The sequence below is a fragment of the Athene noctua genome, chromosome 7 (assembly GCF_965140245.1).
Source record: "Athene noctua chromosome 7, bAthNoc1.hap1.1, whole genome shotgun sequence".
NCBI lineage: Eukaryota > Metazoa > Chordata > Aves > Strigiformes > Strigidae > Athene > Athene noctua.
This window is the reverse complement of record NC_134043.1, coordinates 29120165-29138885: the sequence shown is the minus strand read 5'-3', so window position 1 is coordinate 29138885 and position 18721 is coordinate 29120165. Positions and strand designations below refer to the sequence as shown.

The following is an 18721-nucleotide window of genomic DNA, read 5'->3' as shown; positions in this document are numbered from 1 at the left end:
AGAGGCAGGAGAGGGAGAAGAGGGAGCGGGCAGGATACTAGCCTGACAATGTGAGGACAGCAGCACTAAGTCACATATGTAAAGGTTTCTACAGGGAGAGAGTCTCACGTGCGGAGCAAAATTCGCTGCAGGGGTGTTGCTAACAGGTGCTAGGGGAATCTCTCCTTCTTCATTTCCTATGCTCTCCTTTACTTTCCACCAAGATGCAGGCAGAAGCAGAGTTTTTTAGCATGGTGCTGTCTTTTGAGAGCGTGCAGGGAGGAACATTCAGATTCACTCACTGTGAAACCCTCAAATAGCAGGTCTGGGAGGTCCTGCTGAGGGACACAGCCAAGCAAAAGCCAACCCAGCAAGCCCCCTCCCCTGGACATCAAGTACTTACCCAAATCAAGAGCTGCACTAACACCACGTTTCCTTTCCTGCATGCCAAGTGGAGGGCAGTGCGCCCATCACCGTCTCCACAGGTCTCGTTCACCTCTTCCCGAGTCCCGTGGGCCAGGAGCAGGATGACCGTCCGCAAATCCTCCTCAGCTGTAGCCCTCAGGAGATGCTGGCCCAGAGAAAGCTCCAGGCACTGCACTGGGGCAAGGAAGAGCTTCTGCTCATATTTTGCACGTATCCAGCGCTCTTTTTCTTCCCTAGAGAAGCCAAAGGAGACAAGTCATTCTAAGCTGTCTTTGCTGCCTCTAAACGGTGGCATTTCAGCTACCAGTATACTAGCAAACAGCAGTTAACCAACAAAAAAACCTATTCCCCTTTCAAATTTTTTGGCAAGAAAACCCTCCTAGAAATCATTCATCCAAACCTTGTATTTTTGCAGCAACATTTGTGTCACCCATCTCGTCATGACTGAGACATGTTATTGCAGTGCCCAGGATCACCCTCAGTGGGTGCCATTGCCTACGGGGTTGCCAGGAGGTCTTAAAAAACCCTGGGCTGCCCCGAGGGCTGGCAAGAGGTCAGTGTGAGAGCCCTCACCATCATGAAGACCAAAGACAAAACAAGCAGCCCGGTTCCACGTTAAGGTTGTGCTGCAAAATACGTTACAAAAAACGCACCAAATTTCTGTATCTAAGACCAGAAGTAACCAAGCACCTGGGCTTGCATTTCAGACAGGAAAGAAGCCCTGAAAGACATAGCCTTGCTTGCAGGGGTGCTTTTTCCTTCTACAAACTGAGTAATGTTTCCAATGCAAAAGGCCTACGGACAGTTCCTGTTTGTTTTTCCAAAATGCAAACCACCAAAACAATACTTTGAAGCACCATTTCCTCCTGATATGTCAAAGAAATATCAAAAGCTTTCTGGATGCTATCAAGTTACAGGAGAACAAGGATTACAAACAAGACCCTCAACTCTCCATTAAAAAAGTTACCATACAATTATATGATCTAAGAGATCTGGCCCTAGACAAAGTCCCATTTAGAGGTACCTCAAGTAATCTGTTCAGCCTGTGAAAACCATATATATCACCTAAGTCAGGCAACTTGTTACTGGTGACAGATTTTCTCCTCTGGAGTACAAAAGGCAAAGCTCTGTTTACGCCTTTCAGCCGTGTTTACACTACTCCCAGTAATCTAGTGTCAGGTTAGCCCTAATCTGTTTTTAAATACTTAGGTAAACAGATCCTTCCAACAGCAAATCTGGATTAGCTTTGCATCATTTCCTGGTACATGTGGAGTGACCTTGCTTTGACCTCCCTAGATGCTTTCAGGCACAGCTTCCCAAAGCATCTGCTTCTCTACCCCACCACAATTTACCTTACAAACAGGTTCAGAGCTTTTTTTTTCAGAGAAAAAGTGCAAACAGAAAATTAACACAGAGTGCTTCGTTTAAATCAAACCTTTGAATGACTCCTGCAAGCTAAAAGACACACCAAAAAAACCCCAAACATTTCAGGAGCTGCAAATTAACCTTTGATGGCACGATCTGATAAAGAGAGTATCATTTCAGGTATTCCAGATGGAGAGGAGGAAGTAAAGGACTTTTGTTACTATTGCATCCTTAACTCATGTTCTTTGTGATTGTACTTTTTTAAGGTAAAAAACCCAAAACCAGCGTAATGAGGAGAATAAAGTAACATACATGCCATTATTTACAATAATATGGGCATTATTGCAACACTTGGCTCATTAACCATCTAATGTATCTTCAAGAATGTTTAGTAAAGCTCACATATGTTTATATATATATAACTATATATCTATCAATATGTATAGGGTCTGCAAATGAATCCCACCTCTTTCCCAGACCATCTTTTGAGTGATGGTAACTTCTGGCTCCTGTCAGAGCACTGGTTGCTGTGATCACCATGGCTTGAAGAGAAATCCCTTTCTGTTTAGAAAACAAGTTGTTTTACACAAGTCTCCCACTTCTAATCACAATTCACCTTAAACTGTAATAGTGATGCTATGATATGTACCGAAATAGAGACAATAAATGCTGAGTTCAGGCAGAGGACTTCAGAGTACGGGAGCAGTGCAAAGGCCATCCTGCTGCTCTTGGAAGGCTGCAGGAGTGTAGGATAGACACCAACAATCCAAACCTGCTCAGGTTTATCCTACTGTCCTGGCAAAAGAACAAGAAAATCTCTTTAAAAATAAATCTAACAGGATGGGGAACATGCTGCATTCTGCACTAGTGATGGAGAGGATGCAAATGGTCCTTCCTTAAGGCGCTCTCCTGCAGAATGATCAGGTAACCCTTAACTGCTCTGCCTTAGTGCTGACTGTATGCTCCTGTCAGGATTCATCCCTCAACCAGAGGAAATGTGATGCAGAGCCGAGGAGCAGCCGGGGAGGCATTGGGTCCCTCAGGAGATGCTCACTGGCATGGCTTGCCTGAGCAGGACCCTGCAGCCAGCAGCAGGCTGTGCCACTTGGCTACACTCACCTAAAAATTCAACCTTCGCACGTGGTTATTTTACCTCACTTCAGTTTCCCTTTTCAGAAAGCCTGACTATTTTTTCTTGACCACACAGGGCACCAGAGGACTCAATTCATTAAGGCCCAATTCTACTTTTGGAGTCACATTAAGGGTTGTGGTGGGAACACAGCAAACACTACAAAAAAACCCTAAAGGTGTTTTGAAAGCCTCTGACATTTGGGGGCAGCATGTCGCTGACATCAGCTATCGAATGAGATTTAGATCTTATTCAACTGTACAAACTGGGCTCAAGAAAGGTATGTCATTCAGATTTTCTGGTAGAAAACAAAACTTTATCACAGAGGGATCACCCATGCTGCATGGACAGGAGAGTGTCAGGGTGGGGGAGTACTGTTTTGAATGAGTATCTAGAAAGCCAATGTCCACAGACATCGTCCCTACATCTCTGGCACAAACCATTGCTTTCTGAACGGGAAGTCCTGGGGGCTTCCCTGGAAGACAGCTTCAGCTCTGCAGCTCGCATTCATCTCGGAAATCCTGACAACAAGACATAAATACTGTAATTGTTGCTCTGATGCCCCAATTTCACTTCTGGGATCCACAGCTTGTCTTGGTTGAGGTTTCATTTCCCCCAAGGAAGGCCAGTCCAAGAGCAGAGTTGTCAGCAGTAGATCACTTAACCTCACTGCAGTTCCCTGGAGGACCACTGTTCACATCCCCTGTTAGCTAATGAGCTAAAAAATGAATTATTGGAGCGGTCAGCAATAAGCAGGAAGAAGAGGCACAGTGTTTCATTTCAGCCAGCACTGACATACCTTTAAATAAATCAACTGAATAAGAGTACGAGGAAATGTGAGGAAGAGCAACTAATCAGGAGAAAGACACCGAACCAACCCCTAAAAATAAACGAAACATACATCGGCTAGTAAATATTTCCCTCATTTTCTTCCCTTAGCCGTAATCCTGGTAACTTCCACTCTAAACAACTGTCTCAACACCAGAGGCTTTCAGATGTAGTTGTCAAAGCCAAAACAAGACTCTTACTGAACTTTTAAAATCCAGCAGAGTTCTTTGCTCAGGACCAGATTAAAGCCAGTGTGGGAGAGGCAACATCCTCATGTGCTCAGATGGTCCCGATGATACCTAATGTTGGAGAATATGTGATCTGTCTCTTCCTCATATGTACTAAAATGACTTAATCTTAACACTAGCTGTTATTTTTTCAATGCATATGCACAAAATTAGTAGATTATAAACTCCTTGATAAATTTAGAGAAAGAAAAAATAAAACTAGATGATCAGACTTTCTCTGAAGCTATGCATTCAAATCCAGAGTCCTGATACAAACTTCAAACCTCACTGGTTATACAAGGGCCAAATACAACAAAGTAAGACTGAAAAATACTCTGCGGTACCAGGAGAAGAACGAGTCACTAAGCTTTGGCCAAAAAATACCACCAAGCTCTTCCATCACCAGTGAACTTTAAGTACACACAGTGGTGTGAATAATGACATCTCTGCCATGGCAGCGATACTGTACATAGGTAAAGGGTTATTAGAAACAGATGAAAATTTCAGTTCTCAGTTTATTTTGATCTAATTAGGTGCTTGCTTCTCAAGATAATGTCCAATTATTTAAATTACTCTGCCAGCCACATCACATCATTATTATCGGAAACATAAATACTGGGCACTGTAAGGGGGGAGGGCTAACTAGGTAGCATAAGAGAATATAAAAAGCAGATTTGCTTAGAGCACAGCTTTGCTCCAGGAGCTACACTACATTCCCCACTTGTGGGTTTGTACCAGAGATGCTCATTTAGGAGCCCACATCCTACACAGCTCAGCCCCGTAGAGCGCATCACGTGGCTCTCCCACCTCAGTTAAATGCATGTGTTTTTACATTCAACAAATGTGAGCAGGAGACTCGTACTGCTGGTATCAACTCTCCGTTCTACTCCTTGCTTCTGTTCACCTCTGCCTTCAACTTCACTTGTCCCTCTCATATACTTGGTGGAGAGGCACGAAAGGCAAACGCGAAAAGGATGTGCAGGGTGGAAATAAAAGCTGTGTTCATATGGCAACTCAGAACTGATTGTGTAGGCAACAGCATGCGGATGGAGAGCCTGAGAACTTGCCATCAAAATTCAACAGCTCCAGCGCAAGAGCAACCTTGTTCTTACCAAAGCGATAACAAGGATAACAAATATGTTTGTTGCTTGCCCGTTACCTAGAATTACTCACCGTTTGTTAAAGAGCTCAATGAAATTTTGAAAGGTTTCATTAAAAACGTAACAGACAGCAGGTATTTACCATGGCAGAGCATTGATTTCCCACCACCACAAACACTGAACAGCTTGGTGCAGGCATTTTGAAGTGAAGTTTTATCCTCTACACCTCTGACAACACTAAAAAGCTCTTGAAATTTTTTAATGTTTTCTTCTCTCTTGCTAAAGAAAATAATTCTGTAACTGAGGAGGCCTCTAAATGGTCTCTCTAGTTCACCATGCATGTGCCATGCCCATGTGTTGCCGTTTCTGGTTGCTCACTGAAGTACAACTGTTTAATGCAGTAGTAGCCTGGCCAGCTCAGCAAGAGTCCTGCCAAATTTTCTCTCCTGTTGGCCAGATGACAAGGTTAATGTGTCTCTTCCAAGAAAATGAAGTAAATCTAACCCCTGTACCTCCCAAACTCCTGGAGAGGTCCAGAATGTGTCATTAGCTTTGTGGTCCAGCATGCAAGAAGCGTGCATCACCTAATGACCAGCGCTGGGCAGTCGGCTGTGCTGGGGCTTGCCATTTCAACAAACCCCTTCGCGATGACCCGGTGTGCGTCTGATAAACCGCATCACTTTGGATAGAGGTGGCAATGCAATGTTGGGATGGGTAAAAGAGAAACATCGGGGTGGGGGGAGATGGGATTGAAATGTTGGGAAAGGTTCACGATGTTTTTAATTGCGGCTAGCAGAGGGGGGAGAAGGAGAGAAGGCGAGAAGAAAGGGCTAGCAGCAAGGAATTTCCAAAGTGTCTTCCTGTCCCAAGCAAAGCAGGAACTGGGAGGAGAGGCATGGAAGAGGAGCTGGGAACAATATGCTGAGAAAACACAGGGGCTTCCTCTCTCTGCAGGAGAAGACCCCACTCTATTGCAAAGTAAGTGCTTAGCAGTTGACTGCTTCCTAGCATGCATGCCTTCTCTCCCCGGCTGCGTTGCTAAGGGGGAAGGCGCACAAGCCCACCAGGGATATATAGGTCCCCGGCAAACAAGAGGGCTCTAGACAGCAAACAAAGACCGATGGGTATTTATTCCTTAATTACGAAAAGCTTTTAAGGAACAGGCCACTGTAAATCCCGCCTGCTGAGGAAAAGGACCAAGATTTATGTGCACTGGGGCAAAGAGGAAATAAATATCTCTCTGGCTCCTGATCAATATTATGAGTGTTTTGCCAACCTACAGGGTGTTTTATGAGCTGTAAGGACAGAAAGGGATCATTAATAATTAAATAAAGTCAACCTATTAAGCTTATTACTTCTTACAAGTTAAACATCCCTGACGGGTGAAGACCAGCCCTATAAGAAAGCCACAGATAAGCCAACCCATGTCTTGCCTTGGACTCTGGACCAGGGCTCTCCAGGCGAGCAGTGTAGTAACTCACCTTGGAAATGATTTAATTACTGTCTTTGTTGGGGAAGTTATTTGGCTGAGTAGTGCATTCAACTTGCTGTTAAACCTGCTAATTTTTGTCCACCAGCGAGGAGAGATGGAGAGAGACAACTCAGAGCCGTCAAAATATGTCAAATTCAAGTTATTTCTCCTACCACCAGCCGCAAAAGACACAAATAAAGGTGGCTTCCCATCAGAAGCATGCCCAAAGCCCCTCGCACTGTCAGGGAGCATTTTTCTGAAGCCCATAGATCAGGAACTTCTCCACCGATAGCTCTTCTACTACATTTTCCAGTTTTCCTTTTATAGCTGTGTGTTTAAGGGAAAAAAAAAAAGCCCTACTATGCATGACAGACGCATGACAGACAGAGATCGCTCCTACATGCAAAGCTGTATGTGCTTCTCAAATTAATCATGTCTTGCATGACACTTACCAGCCTAATTGTAGGATTCAGCAGAGCTTCTCTACTTTTTTTGCCCTCTCTTCTGACAATATCCCCCTACGTGGGGCTCAAAAATAGCTGTTACTTCTGCACTTCTCGGTTAGCCTGCCAGCGATGTCATGAAGTAACCAGCGGCTCTCCCTTAGGTGTTAAGATACCCGCAGGATTTATTACTGCACAACATTAATTACCAGCCTGGCTGAGACATCAAGGTTTACTGACTTCAGGCTTTTTAGATAAATATCCTGCAATTGTGGGCTCTGATATATCACATAAAATTACAGCAAACTTATGTTTTCATTGCTCAACACTCAATCTAGTAATTTTTAAGGTATACTTGATAAAATATATCACGCCTGAGGTTTACTCCATATAAAGTTAAGCAAAAGCTATGTGACATACAATTGCAGGGAATACTGCAGGTACTACGAAAAGGCTTATTAAGTTGAGAATAAAGATCATAAGTGTGACAACTGTAAGCCCTGCAAGCTGGTTAGGTCTTTTCTCAATACAAATCCAAGCTTTTTTTGTTCCGTGCAACTATGTGAAATGAAAACAGTCCCTAGAGATTTAACGAAAAGCTTGAAGAATGCCATAAATTGCACTTTTCCACTAACCCCAAGAGCCCCAGAATTTTTTTAAACAGCATTGCCAGCAACATTTATGAGGAAAAAACCCCCCACCTAACAATGGTGAACTTTAAGGATTTTACAGATTTAGCTTGCTGAAAACAATAAAAAAAGCACTGTGAACACTGGAGGAAGATGGGTTTCTGCTAACGTGTGCAAAGAGAGACCTTACGAGAATCTGAAATACAACAGCCGTGAATGACTGTTCCTTTTGACCCATACTCTGATGACCAACAGCAACTATTGAGTTCATGTTCCAAATCCTTTTACCTAGGTATTGATGTACAAGCATATAAACATCCATGTAAAATTTAAACCAAAACATATCGCTGTGCTGGCTACCCCCCAAAAAAAGGCTAATAAGCATGTTATCACTGTGTGGTTTTAGATGGACTAGTTCCACTTCTTGAGTGGTCAACCCTCATCAACACTTGAGGATACTACAAATATTATCTAAAAAAAGCCAAAAGCTGCTCTAGAACAGTTGCATGAAAATGCTAAAACCAAGGACTATATTTGTTTCTTGTTTGTTTGCAGTAATATATATATGCAGAAATAGAAACTGCAAACACATATCTAATGCATTTCATTATTCATGTGTAACCATACTTAACCTGATGTCTTAAGTGTATAAATCAAGCTGCATTGTGCCACTACCTAAACACAGACTGGAAATTTCAATTTACAATTTGATATACAGTCACTCAGGTTAGAAGATTCCATTAATCTGCAATTTGTTAACACTAATTTTCTCCTATAGGAAGGCTATACTTAATTCAACAGTATTTTAAATATAGCTCAAGAAAGCATTACACACATTTTATCGTTTTTTAAAGAAAAAATATGAAAATTACATTTGAAATCAATTTTCACACGAAACATGACAAGCAGTTTTGAACAGGTAACAGACCTAAAAGTGAACTATTAGAAAATGGTTATTAATGTCTAAAAATCTGTCTCTTTTCACCCCACACCAGGCTTCTGGTTTCATATTCATATTAGGGGAAGCTCTGTACAGTATTCAAAGGCGGGGGGGAAGTGACATACAAATATTTCAATGCATAAATCTCAATAATCTGTGCCAGGTGAGAGACAGAGCGAGGTAGCCAAGTGAGGTTCCCACAGACCCTGAGTAATGTGGCATGTAACAGGGACGTACATCAGCGATGCGCTTTCCAGCGGCTCCTCCCGTGATGCGACTATCACAGCGCATTAAGGATACCATAACAGTCGCTGATGTGATCTGCTTTGGAACGTATCACATCATAAACAGATGAGAGAAGAGAAATGGAGCTTCTCCTCTGCTCATAATGCTGTAAAGCAGAGAGGCAGCATAACTATGAGTGTGCCAATGCCTTACAAATAATAAGAGGGGGGAGACAAGACCCTCTGAGGTCTACCCAAAGGGCTGACAAATGTGCAACGTAGACATTAAAAGGATCTCAAATGAGACCTTGCTTAGCATGCAAATGTGGCTTCAGTGACCCAAATGGAAAATATATGTTGTGGGCTGCAGAATGGGAACGCAACCTTTACCCGAGGATCAGGAAGAGGGCAGTCTAATTACAATGCTTCACAAAGACCTTCCAAAATTTTGATCCTTTGTTATCAATAAGTCCTATAGTTTGATTTACAAGGAAAAACCAAAGCCCTTTTAGGGGGCTTTAATATTATCTTAATTCCAGCAGAAGTAGTAAGATGATACTCTTTGGAATATTTGAAAAAAAAAAACCCCAAACCAACGTTATACTGAATTTATCTAAGACATAAAAAAGAAAATACAAGTAATAAACATTGTATTTGAGCATAGACTGTGAAGAAAAACACATTTGGAGCAGCAAGCAAATAAAAACAAATGCTTGCTCTGCACAACTCAGTAGTGGAAGGCAGGCACGTTTGCAGCTGAAGATCTAGACAGCTGGGAAGTAGCTGCACCATCCCGATGGGCAGCACTTCTGTGACCCACGTTCTTCAAATGCCACAGAGACCTCTAATGCTGTCCAACTCTTCCCTAGTGACTTTGGAGCAATCACCTCTGCTCCCCTCCCCTTCCAACGTCTCCTCATCAGCAATTCCAGTATATCTCATACCCTCCTCTTTCTCTCCAATGCATCTTCCTCTCTCCACCAACACACCTTTGCCTGTTCCACCACACCAGCTCTAATGGTTACTTCTTCAGCTGCTTTGGCTGCCTCTTACATCTCACCGACACTAAGGACTCTACAGAAATCGCTAATGTCATCAGATTCTTCCATTTAATGACTATTTTTATTTAGTAAAAATGACGCCTCTCTTGGCAAGTTTGATCTCCTGAGGTATTCTCTCCATTCAGCAAGTGATGGCACTTTCCTCTACCTCAGTTTTAGTGGGCTGCAGGTGTTTGGTGCCCTTCTAAAACTACAGAGGATAATTAGGTTAAAGAAGGCTGTTGGTAGATCAGCTCACATTTCTGAAAAAGCAAAGGAGATGAAGAATTAACTTGAGTAACTAAGACTAAAAAAAAGAGAAAGACTTGAGAAATTCTCAGCAGTTAACATACACAGAAATTCATGAGGTTTCCTCTGCACCTAAGAAATGAAACCTCAAAGCTGCTTTTTTTGTTTGCATATTTTAAACAACGGGACACACAACACTGGGGTTGCCCAAATGTGCCCCAAAAGGCGAGATTAGAAATGGACTCAGTTTTCAAAAGACACTTGAGTGCTCAAGTACTGCTGAGGCATTTCTAATTGCGCACCTCTGCCTATTAATCACTTGCAAACCTTTAGGCTTTTATGATTTACAAGCCATACGGTTGGTGCTTAACAGGGGGAAACCCACATAAAACCTGACAGCAAAGAAAATCCACACCGGAGACGGCTGCCAAAAGAGACAGCAAGTTCCACTTCGAGATCACCTCCAGAGAGAGGTGTGTAGGGATTTAAAAGCTGTGTTCCAGAATTAAAGCCAGAATTAAAGAATTAAAGCTTCTTGCCCAAGCATGCTCAGTGCATAAGTGCCCTCTCTCTTTCAGTTGTGTCTCTGCAAATCTCTCTTCAGGACACATTTGGAAATTATTTAAAACAGGTAAAATATCCTTAATCTGTTACCAATTAGAAGAAACATGTGAATATTATTTTCTAATTTGTGACTCAATGTTAAAAGCAAAGTCACTGAAATAATTACATCGGCTCCTGAATATTTCGATTGTGCCCCCCCTGCCCCCCCCCCCCCCCCGCCGCCCCCAGTAGTGGGTATGTCCTCTTCTGCCCGATATGCCCCAGGGCTGAATGTATCAATAGGTACATCAAAGCCCTGAACATGAACTGCCAAAAAATTGTGATTTCTGGTTTCTGGCAGCTGCAGCCCAAGGGCTGCCAAACTGATTAGTTAGCTCCTAATGGTCTTTGCGCAACTTGGGTTTGTGGCAAAGAGGTGGGAAGGAGGAACAAGCCAAGAAGTATAGAAGTTGAATAGTAAACACACGATGTTCATGTTGTCTACTACAGAAGTGACCAATTTCCAGCCGTCCGTTGATGTACAAGCTCTAAGCCAGGATTTATAAGAGCGACAAAGTAGGCTTCTTTTTAAAACCCAGACGCAGTGCGACTTGAGTGACTAACTCCTGAAAATTGGTAATTTCCTGGTGGTTAGCAGGAGAAGGTCTGCCAATGGGAAAGCAGAAGCTGCTAATAAATTTATAGTGCGTTATATGCCAATTAGACCCCTTCAGCCCTTCAAGAGGCAGGACCACCAATCAGGTTATCATTCCACAAATGTACTCTTTAGAGCTGATCTCATCACAAATCAATCCTGCATTTAAAGTGCAATTCTCATTAGTATTACCCAGGAATGCACTTGTGAAACAATGCAACTGGGTATTTTTCTTCTCCCCTCTAAGTGCCCTTCCCCAATGCCTTGTGCACAGCTATTTACTTCTCATACACAGTCACATCTGAACTTCAAATGGTAAATAATCATTTTGAATACCACATTAATTCTGCATCGAACCAGATTTATTACACACATCATACTTGGGAGTTTCACCGTCATTCACAAGCCAGCCGTGAATCTCTTCGTTAAATTACATCCTTGCATCTGACCATGCACCATGCAATATTCTATCAATACTGTGACTCCGAGCGGATCCCTCAGCTTCCCACCCCATGACATCCACAAGTGCTATCCGACACTGCTGATTTAGGCATACAGAAAAGAAAAATACAGAAGCAGAGAGAAATAAATAGTCTGTGTGTTTTAGCATCTTCAACATACATACAGATCTACTTTAAACCTCTGGTCACAGGTTAAACCACATCTTGGTGCTTATGGTCTATGCAAGCAACGCCGTGATTTGGATGCTTTGCAAAGCAAGTTTGCCTTCACTTTCTGCTGAATGAGGCTAGAAACACAGAGTTTAGTTTCAGCTTTGTAGCCTATGGTGGTACAAAGATGCCTCCTTGTCAGTAACACAAGGCAACTCCAGTCACTAGTAATGCATTTTCCTTTTCAAGCTAGGTTCAAAGCTCGGAGAAGTGCACCCAGAAACCTGACCCAACCCTAGGTGGCCTCCGCATATTTCGATTTAAAATTACTTCAAATTTGTGCTGATTGAGCTAAAAGCTTTGTGATTTGCTCTCGTCAGCTGCCACAGCACGAGCACAAGTAGCAGACAAATGTTGTATGATTGCAGTTGTTTTGGCTCTGAGAACTACAATGTTCTTGCAGGGGCTCAGGAAAAGGGTCATGGGATCTTCTGAGCCTGTAACATGAAGGACAAACCACCACAGACCTTCATGGTACTTTGGTCTCCTCCTCCTGCAATGAGATGCCCAAAAGCATCGGGATGTGTCAGCCCCTCATAGAAGCTCACCTTCCCGAACCTCCTGGACAGATTAACATCCACGTTACGTGAGTTTAAGGAACAGGAATGCAAGAATTCCAAAGCAACCTTCACTTCCTTGCTCCTTCTTCTGTGCAGCCAGGTAAGCTCATCTTTAGTCATGGCAGGACCAAATTTTACTTGCCAAACTGCCCCTGCCCCCATTCATTTTAAATTTTGGCGAAGCTCTTCACAAAAAAAAAAAACCCTTAGGAAGAGCAGTATGTGATGCCTCAAGCCTTGGGCTGTCACCTGCATCTTATTTCTACTTAACCTCTTAAATAACATTGGAATTCACTTTGTCCCCTGATGGGCGCTGTAATGAGAACCACCTGTCAATCACGGCTCCATTAGCCTGGACAGACTTTCACTTCCTGAAACAATTTATTGGATTCCCAGAAGCGAATGGACCTTCTTCCTTTTGAGCTGTTTTTTTGGGGGGAGCTATTCAGCGGGAGCGGGTCTCCTTTCTGTTCCTGCTGAGCAGTCATTGTTTCCCCCGTTTGCTCATGAAAACGGTTTCCTGAGTTGACCCACCTCTTCTTGTCCTGGGCAGGCCGAGTGTTTGCCAAAAACTTCTTTGGACTGCTCAGTTCACCGGCGCTATACAAAACCCACCAGCTGTTTCCAGCCACTGGGGCAGGGGAAAAAGCTAATCATGCTGTTAACCCCTTCCCAACAAAAGCCCTCTGCAGAAGGAGGTCTGCTTGGGTTGGGTGCTTGGTTGCATGTGGAAAGTTAGAGGGGCACGGGCCTGTCATCCTTATGGCAGATGAGTGGGACTCCAAGGTAGCTCCTTCTTACTTCAGAAAGAAATATCTGCTCTCATTTAGCATGAAAACTAAATATAATTTTGTTTTCCTCTTGTTTTCTCTTCGTTACACTCAAATTGCAGCTCAAAGAAAAATCTTACTAATACAGGCTAAAAACACTTTCACTGAAACATTATCTTTAAAGGAGTATTTTCATTTCCCTGAATGTGTGCAGTCCTTATGAGGTTCATTTGCAATGCGCCTATCTGTTTTGATGAGATAATAAAATGTATTTTACTTAAAAATATTTCCATTTTCCCCCAAAGGAATTTAAATGGTCAGTTAATCTTTCTGCTTCAGAACAACCCACTGAGTAAATAAAAGAGGGCTCAAGATTATATAAACCAATATTTTTTTCCTTCTAACACTGGTCTTGAAGAATAAAATACAACTGTACCTGAGCATCGGCTGTATGCCCTTTTAGTATAAATCAGTTTAACTTTTAGCCTGGGAAAGAAAAAAATGAAAACAAGATGATAGTTATCTCTAGCCTTCTGTGAATCTCAAGTCAATAGTAAATGGGGGGACTCGTTAGTGCCATAGTGATCCAATCAGGATGAAATTATGCAGTCATGTAAGAAATAATATCTATTAGGCTAATTTAATCAACGAATACTTTACAGATGAATTAGAATGCAGAATCCAATTATTTCAAACATTTGGACTGTCAGCCGCTGTGTTTTTGAAGCAGTGGAAGGGGAGAAAAGGAAGGTTTAAGGATCCTTTTAAGACCAGGGTGGCTGGGTTGTATTTATAGCAGGAGAGCTTATAACAGCAGAAAACTGACAACTACAATCAGCACCTTCCGTGGCTCAGAGGGCTGGCACCCAGGCGCCTCTAATTTAACCCCTCTCTGCAGCTCCTGGGGCACCTTCCTCTGGGATATTGGTATGGACAGCTTGATTTGCTATTTTCAGTGGCTGATAATTACTGTCTTAAGTCTTTATAATTTCCCCTTGGCAGTCACCCTTTTAAAAGAAGGCTTACACTCTAATTACAATAGGTCTTTTCTTATTTTGAAGAGAAGATGTGCCCCTGGATTGGTGAAAAATACCCTGGCGCTGCAGAACTCCATCAGTTGCACGTAGTATTTATTCCCCTTGAAAACAAAGAGCTTGCTTTACAATGCCAAGCAAAGGGAAATGGTATACACATAATTACTACTAGAAGGGGAAATTAGTTAAAATGCAGCTTGACTCAAATAGGAGAGGACAGAAGAACTGAGGGATGTGAGGACACACAAATCATAACCTCGATCCAGCACAACTCAGTATCTACTTTGCTGATGCTTTGTCAAATTACAAGAGCATCATAATACTCAGCAGAAGACTGTCATTCCCCCCCCCCCAAGGAGACTTCTAGAGTGGGTCCTTGCCACAGAATAAAGGCACAAGAAATCCCACATCCACAGCATCGCCATGGAGAATTTTCTCCACTGGAATTGGCATTTCACAGAGAAATACAGAAGCCACCCACAGGCTGAGAAGTGACTGTGAGAAGTCTCCCCATCACCTTTCATAGTTTAAGGTGGATTCAAGTCCCTCAGCACTCTCAAGAACTAGTGAAATATCTTACACACATGCCTACAACGGTCAGTCTCATCACATGGGGCCTGCCCACTGTATTTACTACCAGAGCAGTTATTTCAAGAGCTGAAGATGGCAAACGAGTATGTTTTGCTCAAGTCCACAGGATAAAAATGACTTTTTCTGCTCTCTCATCATTAATAGACAAGTTAGTCCTGAAAGCTATTACTAGCTTGTACAGAAGAAAACAAGGCTACAAGAAAGTGATGAAGTCTTTAATTATCTCCTGGACTATCTTCCACAAACAGCTGAATGAGCTTTATACTGTAGCTTAAGTTAAAAAACCTCATGACATTCTGTTGGCTTACATATTTCTTTTGAGTATTTGCACAATATTGTGAATCCTAGCGAAAACCTAGTGCCTGTCGCAGAATGTAGATGCCCCATTGCTCTGTAAGGTCTGTGCTGCAATTCCCAACATACCTGTGATCCAAACATTTTTCTGCCCTGTCATCTGGAGCGGTTAATGGACTCTCTCATTGACTGGCTCTTGCTTATTTAAACATTTAATGCTCTTCTGATGCCCAAATTATGCCTGTTTCATGTGATGGATTAGCACAGAATACAGCAGTGACAATTTTCTGCAATCTGTGGAATATCAAATTTTGATTACTTCAGGAGGAAAAAGTAAAGTTATAAGTAAACTGTTTTGATTGATAAGGAGCAGAGGAATACTTAATGCGGTGGTTTATTGGAAGCCCTGATGAATGCCTGGCAGGACTATGATGAGTCTCCACTGAAGATATGCAATAGCTTTGGGAAGATTTAAGATATTTATTGCTCAAATAAAACAAAACCAAGTGAGATGAGTAGGTGAAGTAGCACAGGGTGATTGCAATGTGCTGATCAAGACCAAGTGCAATTCTAGTTTTTGCAGAGCAAAACCAAACTAATTTTCCAGCTTGCCTATAGAACATTGATGGTTATTTTAGGGATTTCAGAAGCTGTTTTTCTTCAATAAGGAATTGGGGACCATTCCAGATTCAGGTCTTCACACCAGATTACCTTCTAGTTAACGCTGGCAGTTGTTCTACTTTTGAGCTGCAAATTATTTAGCAGTGCCTTTTTAAGATAAAGATTTAAGACCCTCATGGGCCCCACTCCTTCCAGCAGCAGTATTTCAAGCTATGAAAACTATCGACTTCAAGCTGAGAAAGGTCTTCCGAAAGCAGCCTACCTAGCATGCTGATCCAGCTGCTACCTGCTGAAGTTTGTATGCACTGATGTGTAGTAGAAGTACTAAGTTTTGCTCCAAAGCAAGGTGTAGAGCTTGAAGAGACAGGCTGCTTTCTTATCAATTACAAATCTCTCTTATTCAGGACTTCGATGGCAATAACATGTCAACAACCTTCCTTGTCTTCTTGTGAATGTAAAAGCAGATGTGACCCCTCCACTCTGAAACAGCTGCCGAACTGCGTCTTTGTGAAAATCCCTACAGCTCCCCCTGACTGGGAGCAAGGAGGGGACTTTGTCTTGAAAGTGTCTTCCCAAAACAGTTCAGACTAAGGGAATCTTCTGACAGATACAAGGATGAAAAAAAGCCACCAGTGAAGAGTATGATGCATTTGAAGGGAGGGTTGTATCAGAAGCACTTTCTCCTCCTTCAGAAAAAAGGAAGCTTACTTTTTTGAGACCACAGTGCCGTTTTGCTATTAAAAAAGGCACAGTTCCAGTTACGTGGTGAAGAGAACTGAGTTTTTATTTTCAGTTTACTATTACTGGGTGGGGTTGATGGATGTTTTGGACAGAAGAGTGAAAGGAGACTGTAACCCAAGATGGTTAAAAAAGTTGTCTTGAGTGGAGTTTGTCTATTCTGAAAAGAAATGGGGGAGACACCAATGAATTCATCAGCAATCTACTGCTGGCAGACAGATGCACTGGTTAGAAATGACAGCTTTGCACAGGTTTGAAATCAAAGTGCAGTAAAACTAGCTAGCTGTCGTATGCTGTTGAAAGAGCTGCCCGAGAACTAGAACTATCCTGGCAATTTTCAGCTTTTCTAGCTTACCTACTCTAAGAACCACTATGTGATGTGATGTGATGTGATGTGATATGATGGGAACACCAAGGGCTTTGCTAGCGCTCCAAGGACGATAAAGAAGATCCTGGTAATAAAATGAAGGATACTTACAACTATATCTGCAGCCTGAGGACATGGTGGCTTTGGAGGATGCTTTGATATTTCAGATGTAGAGCAGAACCCAACCATAGGGTCTGTTATTGCTGACTATTACAATAGACCATGCAAGAGCAGAGACTATCTGTTGTTTTCCCTGCAAAATGCTTGGACTTTTCCAGGGCTGTTACACTTGGGCTACCACATATCCCAAGTCACATGCCTTCTGCTAAAAATGTTCAGGATGAGATTCTGAAGCTGAATGTAATCAAGCTATTTTTTTGAGGGTTAAAGAACCTTTTGCAGTAGACAAAATAATAATTGCTGATTATTATGAGATCTAAAAATGTGACAGACCTAGCTGGTTATTTTGTACAGATTTTATAGTGAACAAAAATGTTCCTATTATTGATATGATCTGGCAATTAAAATGCACATTTTAATTTGTTTTCTGCATTAGGAAATTTTGTATTTTCCATCTGACAAAAGCCAGGCAGCTCCCACAAACAGTCAGAAGGAGGTCTATCGAGTTTCTGAGCATTTTTTTTTTTCAGCTTCTGGATCAGGCCAGAAAGGATGGACCATGGAGAACTGCTGAGTCAGACCCTAAATCACACCTCGGTGGGGAGCTAATCCCCGTCCTGCCCTGCTGAACCATGCCCAGTGAGCTGAGCACCGGCAGTCCCAGCAATCTGATGTTTGCTTGCAGTCCATCTTTTGGGAATCCTTCTGCTTCTGAGGAATACAATAACCTGGCAGCTACCTTGAATCCTGCCTCGATGCTTCGAAAAAAGCTACTGCTCCCTTAGAGATCAAGTGGGCAGCAGCCCCTTAGCAGGAACTGGTCTATGAGCTACCACCACATGTCTAATTAATGACCCTGCCGGTCGCAGCTGGAAGAGCTGAGCTGGGGGTGATTAATTAAATTAGCTGGCAGAGGAAATTACAGTGGAAAAGCCAAAGTTTGATTGCTCCATAATTAACCGCAGTGCAAATAATATCTGCATCTATAACTTCCAGCGATGAGATCAGAAGCCAATTGAATTTGGCACTGATTGAAGCTGTAAATATCCTGTGGTGAAAAATGATAGGTTTGTTCTGAAGGGAAAACTTACAGAAATGGACATCCAGCGGATGCAAGAGGGGAGCAGGGGACACAGGAGGAATGAGCACTGGAATTAGATCTTGATTTCAGCTGATTTCTGTAGTCTTCTGGTGGACACAACACGAAACAGAAATAAATATTAAAAAAATCTGCTAAAGCTGCTGAATACTGTGAGAGTCCTGATCAGAAATTTAGCAAATCTGGAAAGGAAAGGCCACCTAAATCATCCAGTCCCTTGTTTTGCTCCCTATTATGTCTTTACTAGCAGTGGGATTCATTGCTTTCCCTGGGAGATGACTGCACAGCTTAGAGTAACCAGCCAAACACTTCCACTCAATTTCATCCACTACCCCTAGAGGCACTTTCTTAAACTACAAGAACCCATTTTTTCCAAAGAACGTACCACCTCCAAATGCCTGTGAATCCCTCCATCTCCCCCAATTATTACAGTTTCATTGACCATCTTAAGCATATCCTCACTTAAGACTTGAATTTTTTCTTCTCACTCTTTGCAAAATTCCCTATTTTAATAAGTTATCATCATGACATGCTCCCACTTCATTCCCTGTATCGAGCTGAATTACTGTGAGACTTATCCCACTTCCACTGCTGATGTAGTTCTGGTT

At 42.4% G+C, this 18721-nt stretch overlaps 1 protein-coding gene across 14 annotated transcripts in view; it reads right to left on the bottom strand.

Moving 5' to 3' along the window:
- The window catches only part of AGAP1 (ArfGAP with GTPase domain, ankyrin repeat and PH domain 1), a 396570-nt gene that overhangs the window by 8784 nt on the left and 369065 nt on the right, over window positions 1-18721 (bottom strand). For all 14 annotated transcript variants that reach the window (XM_074910246.1, XM_074910247.1, XM_074910249.1 and 11 more), the window contains one exon: window positions 383-638. In XM_074910246.1, coding sequence (XP_074766347.1) covers window positions 383-638 — 256 coding nt within the window. The remainder of the gene's footprint in view (window positions 1-382; window positions 639-18721) is intronic.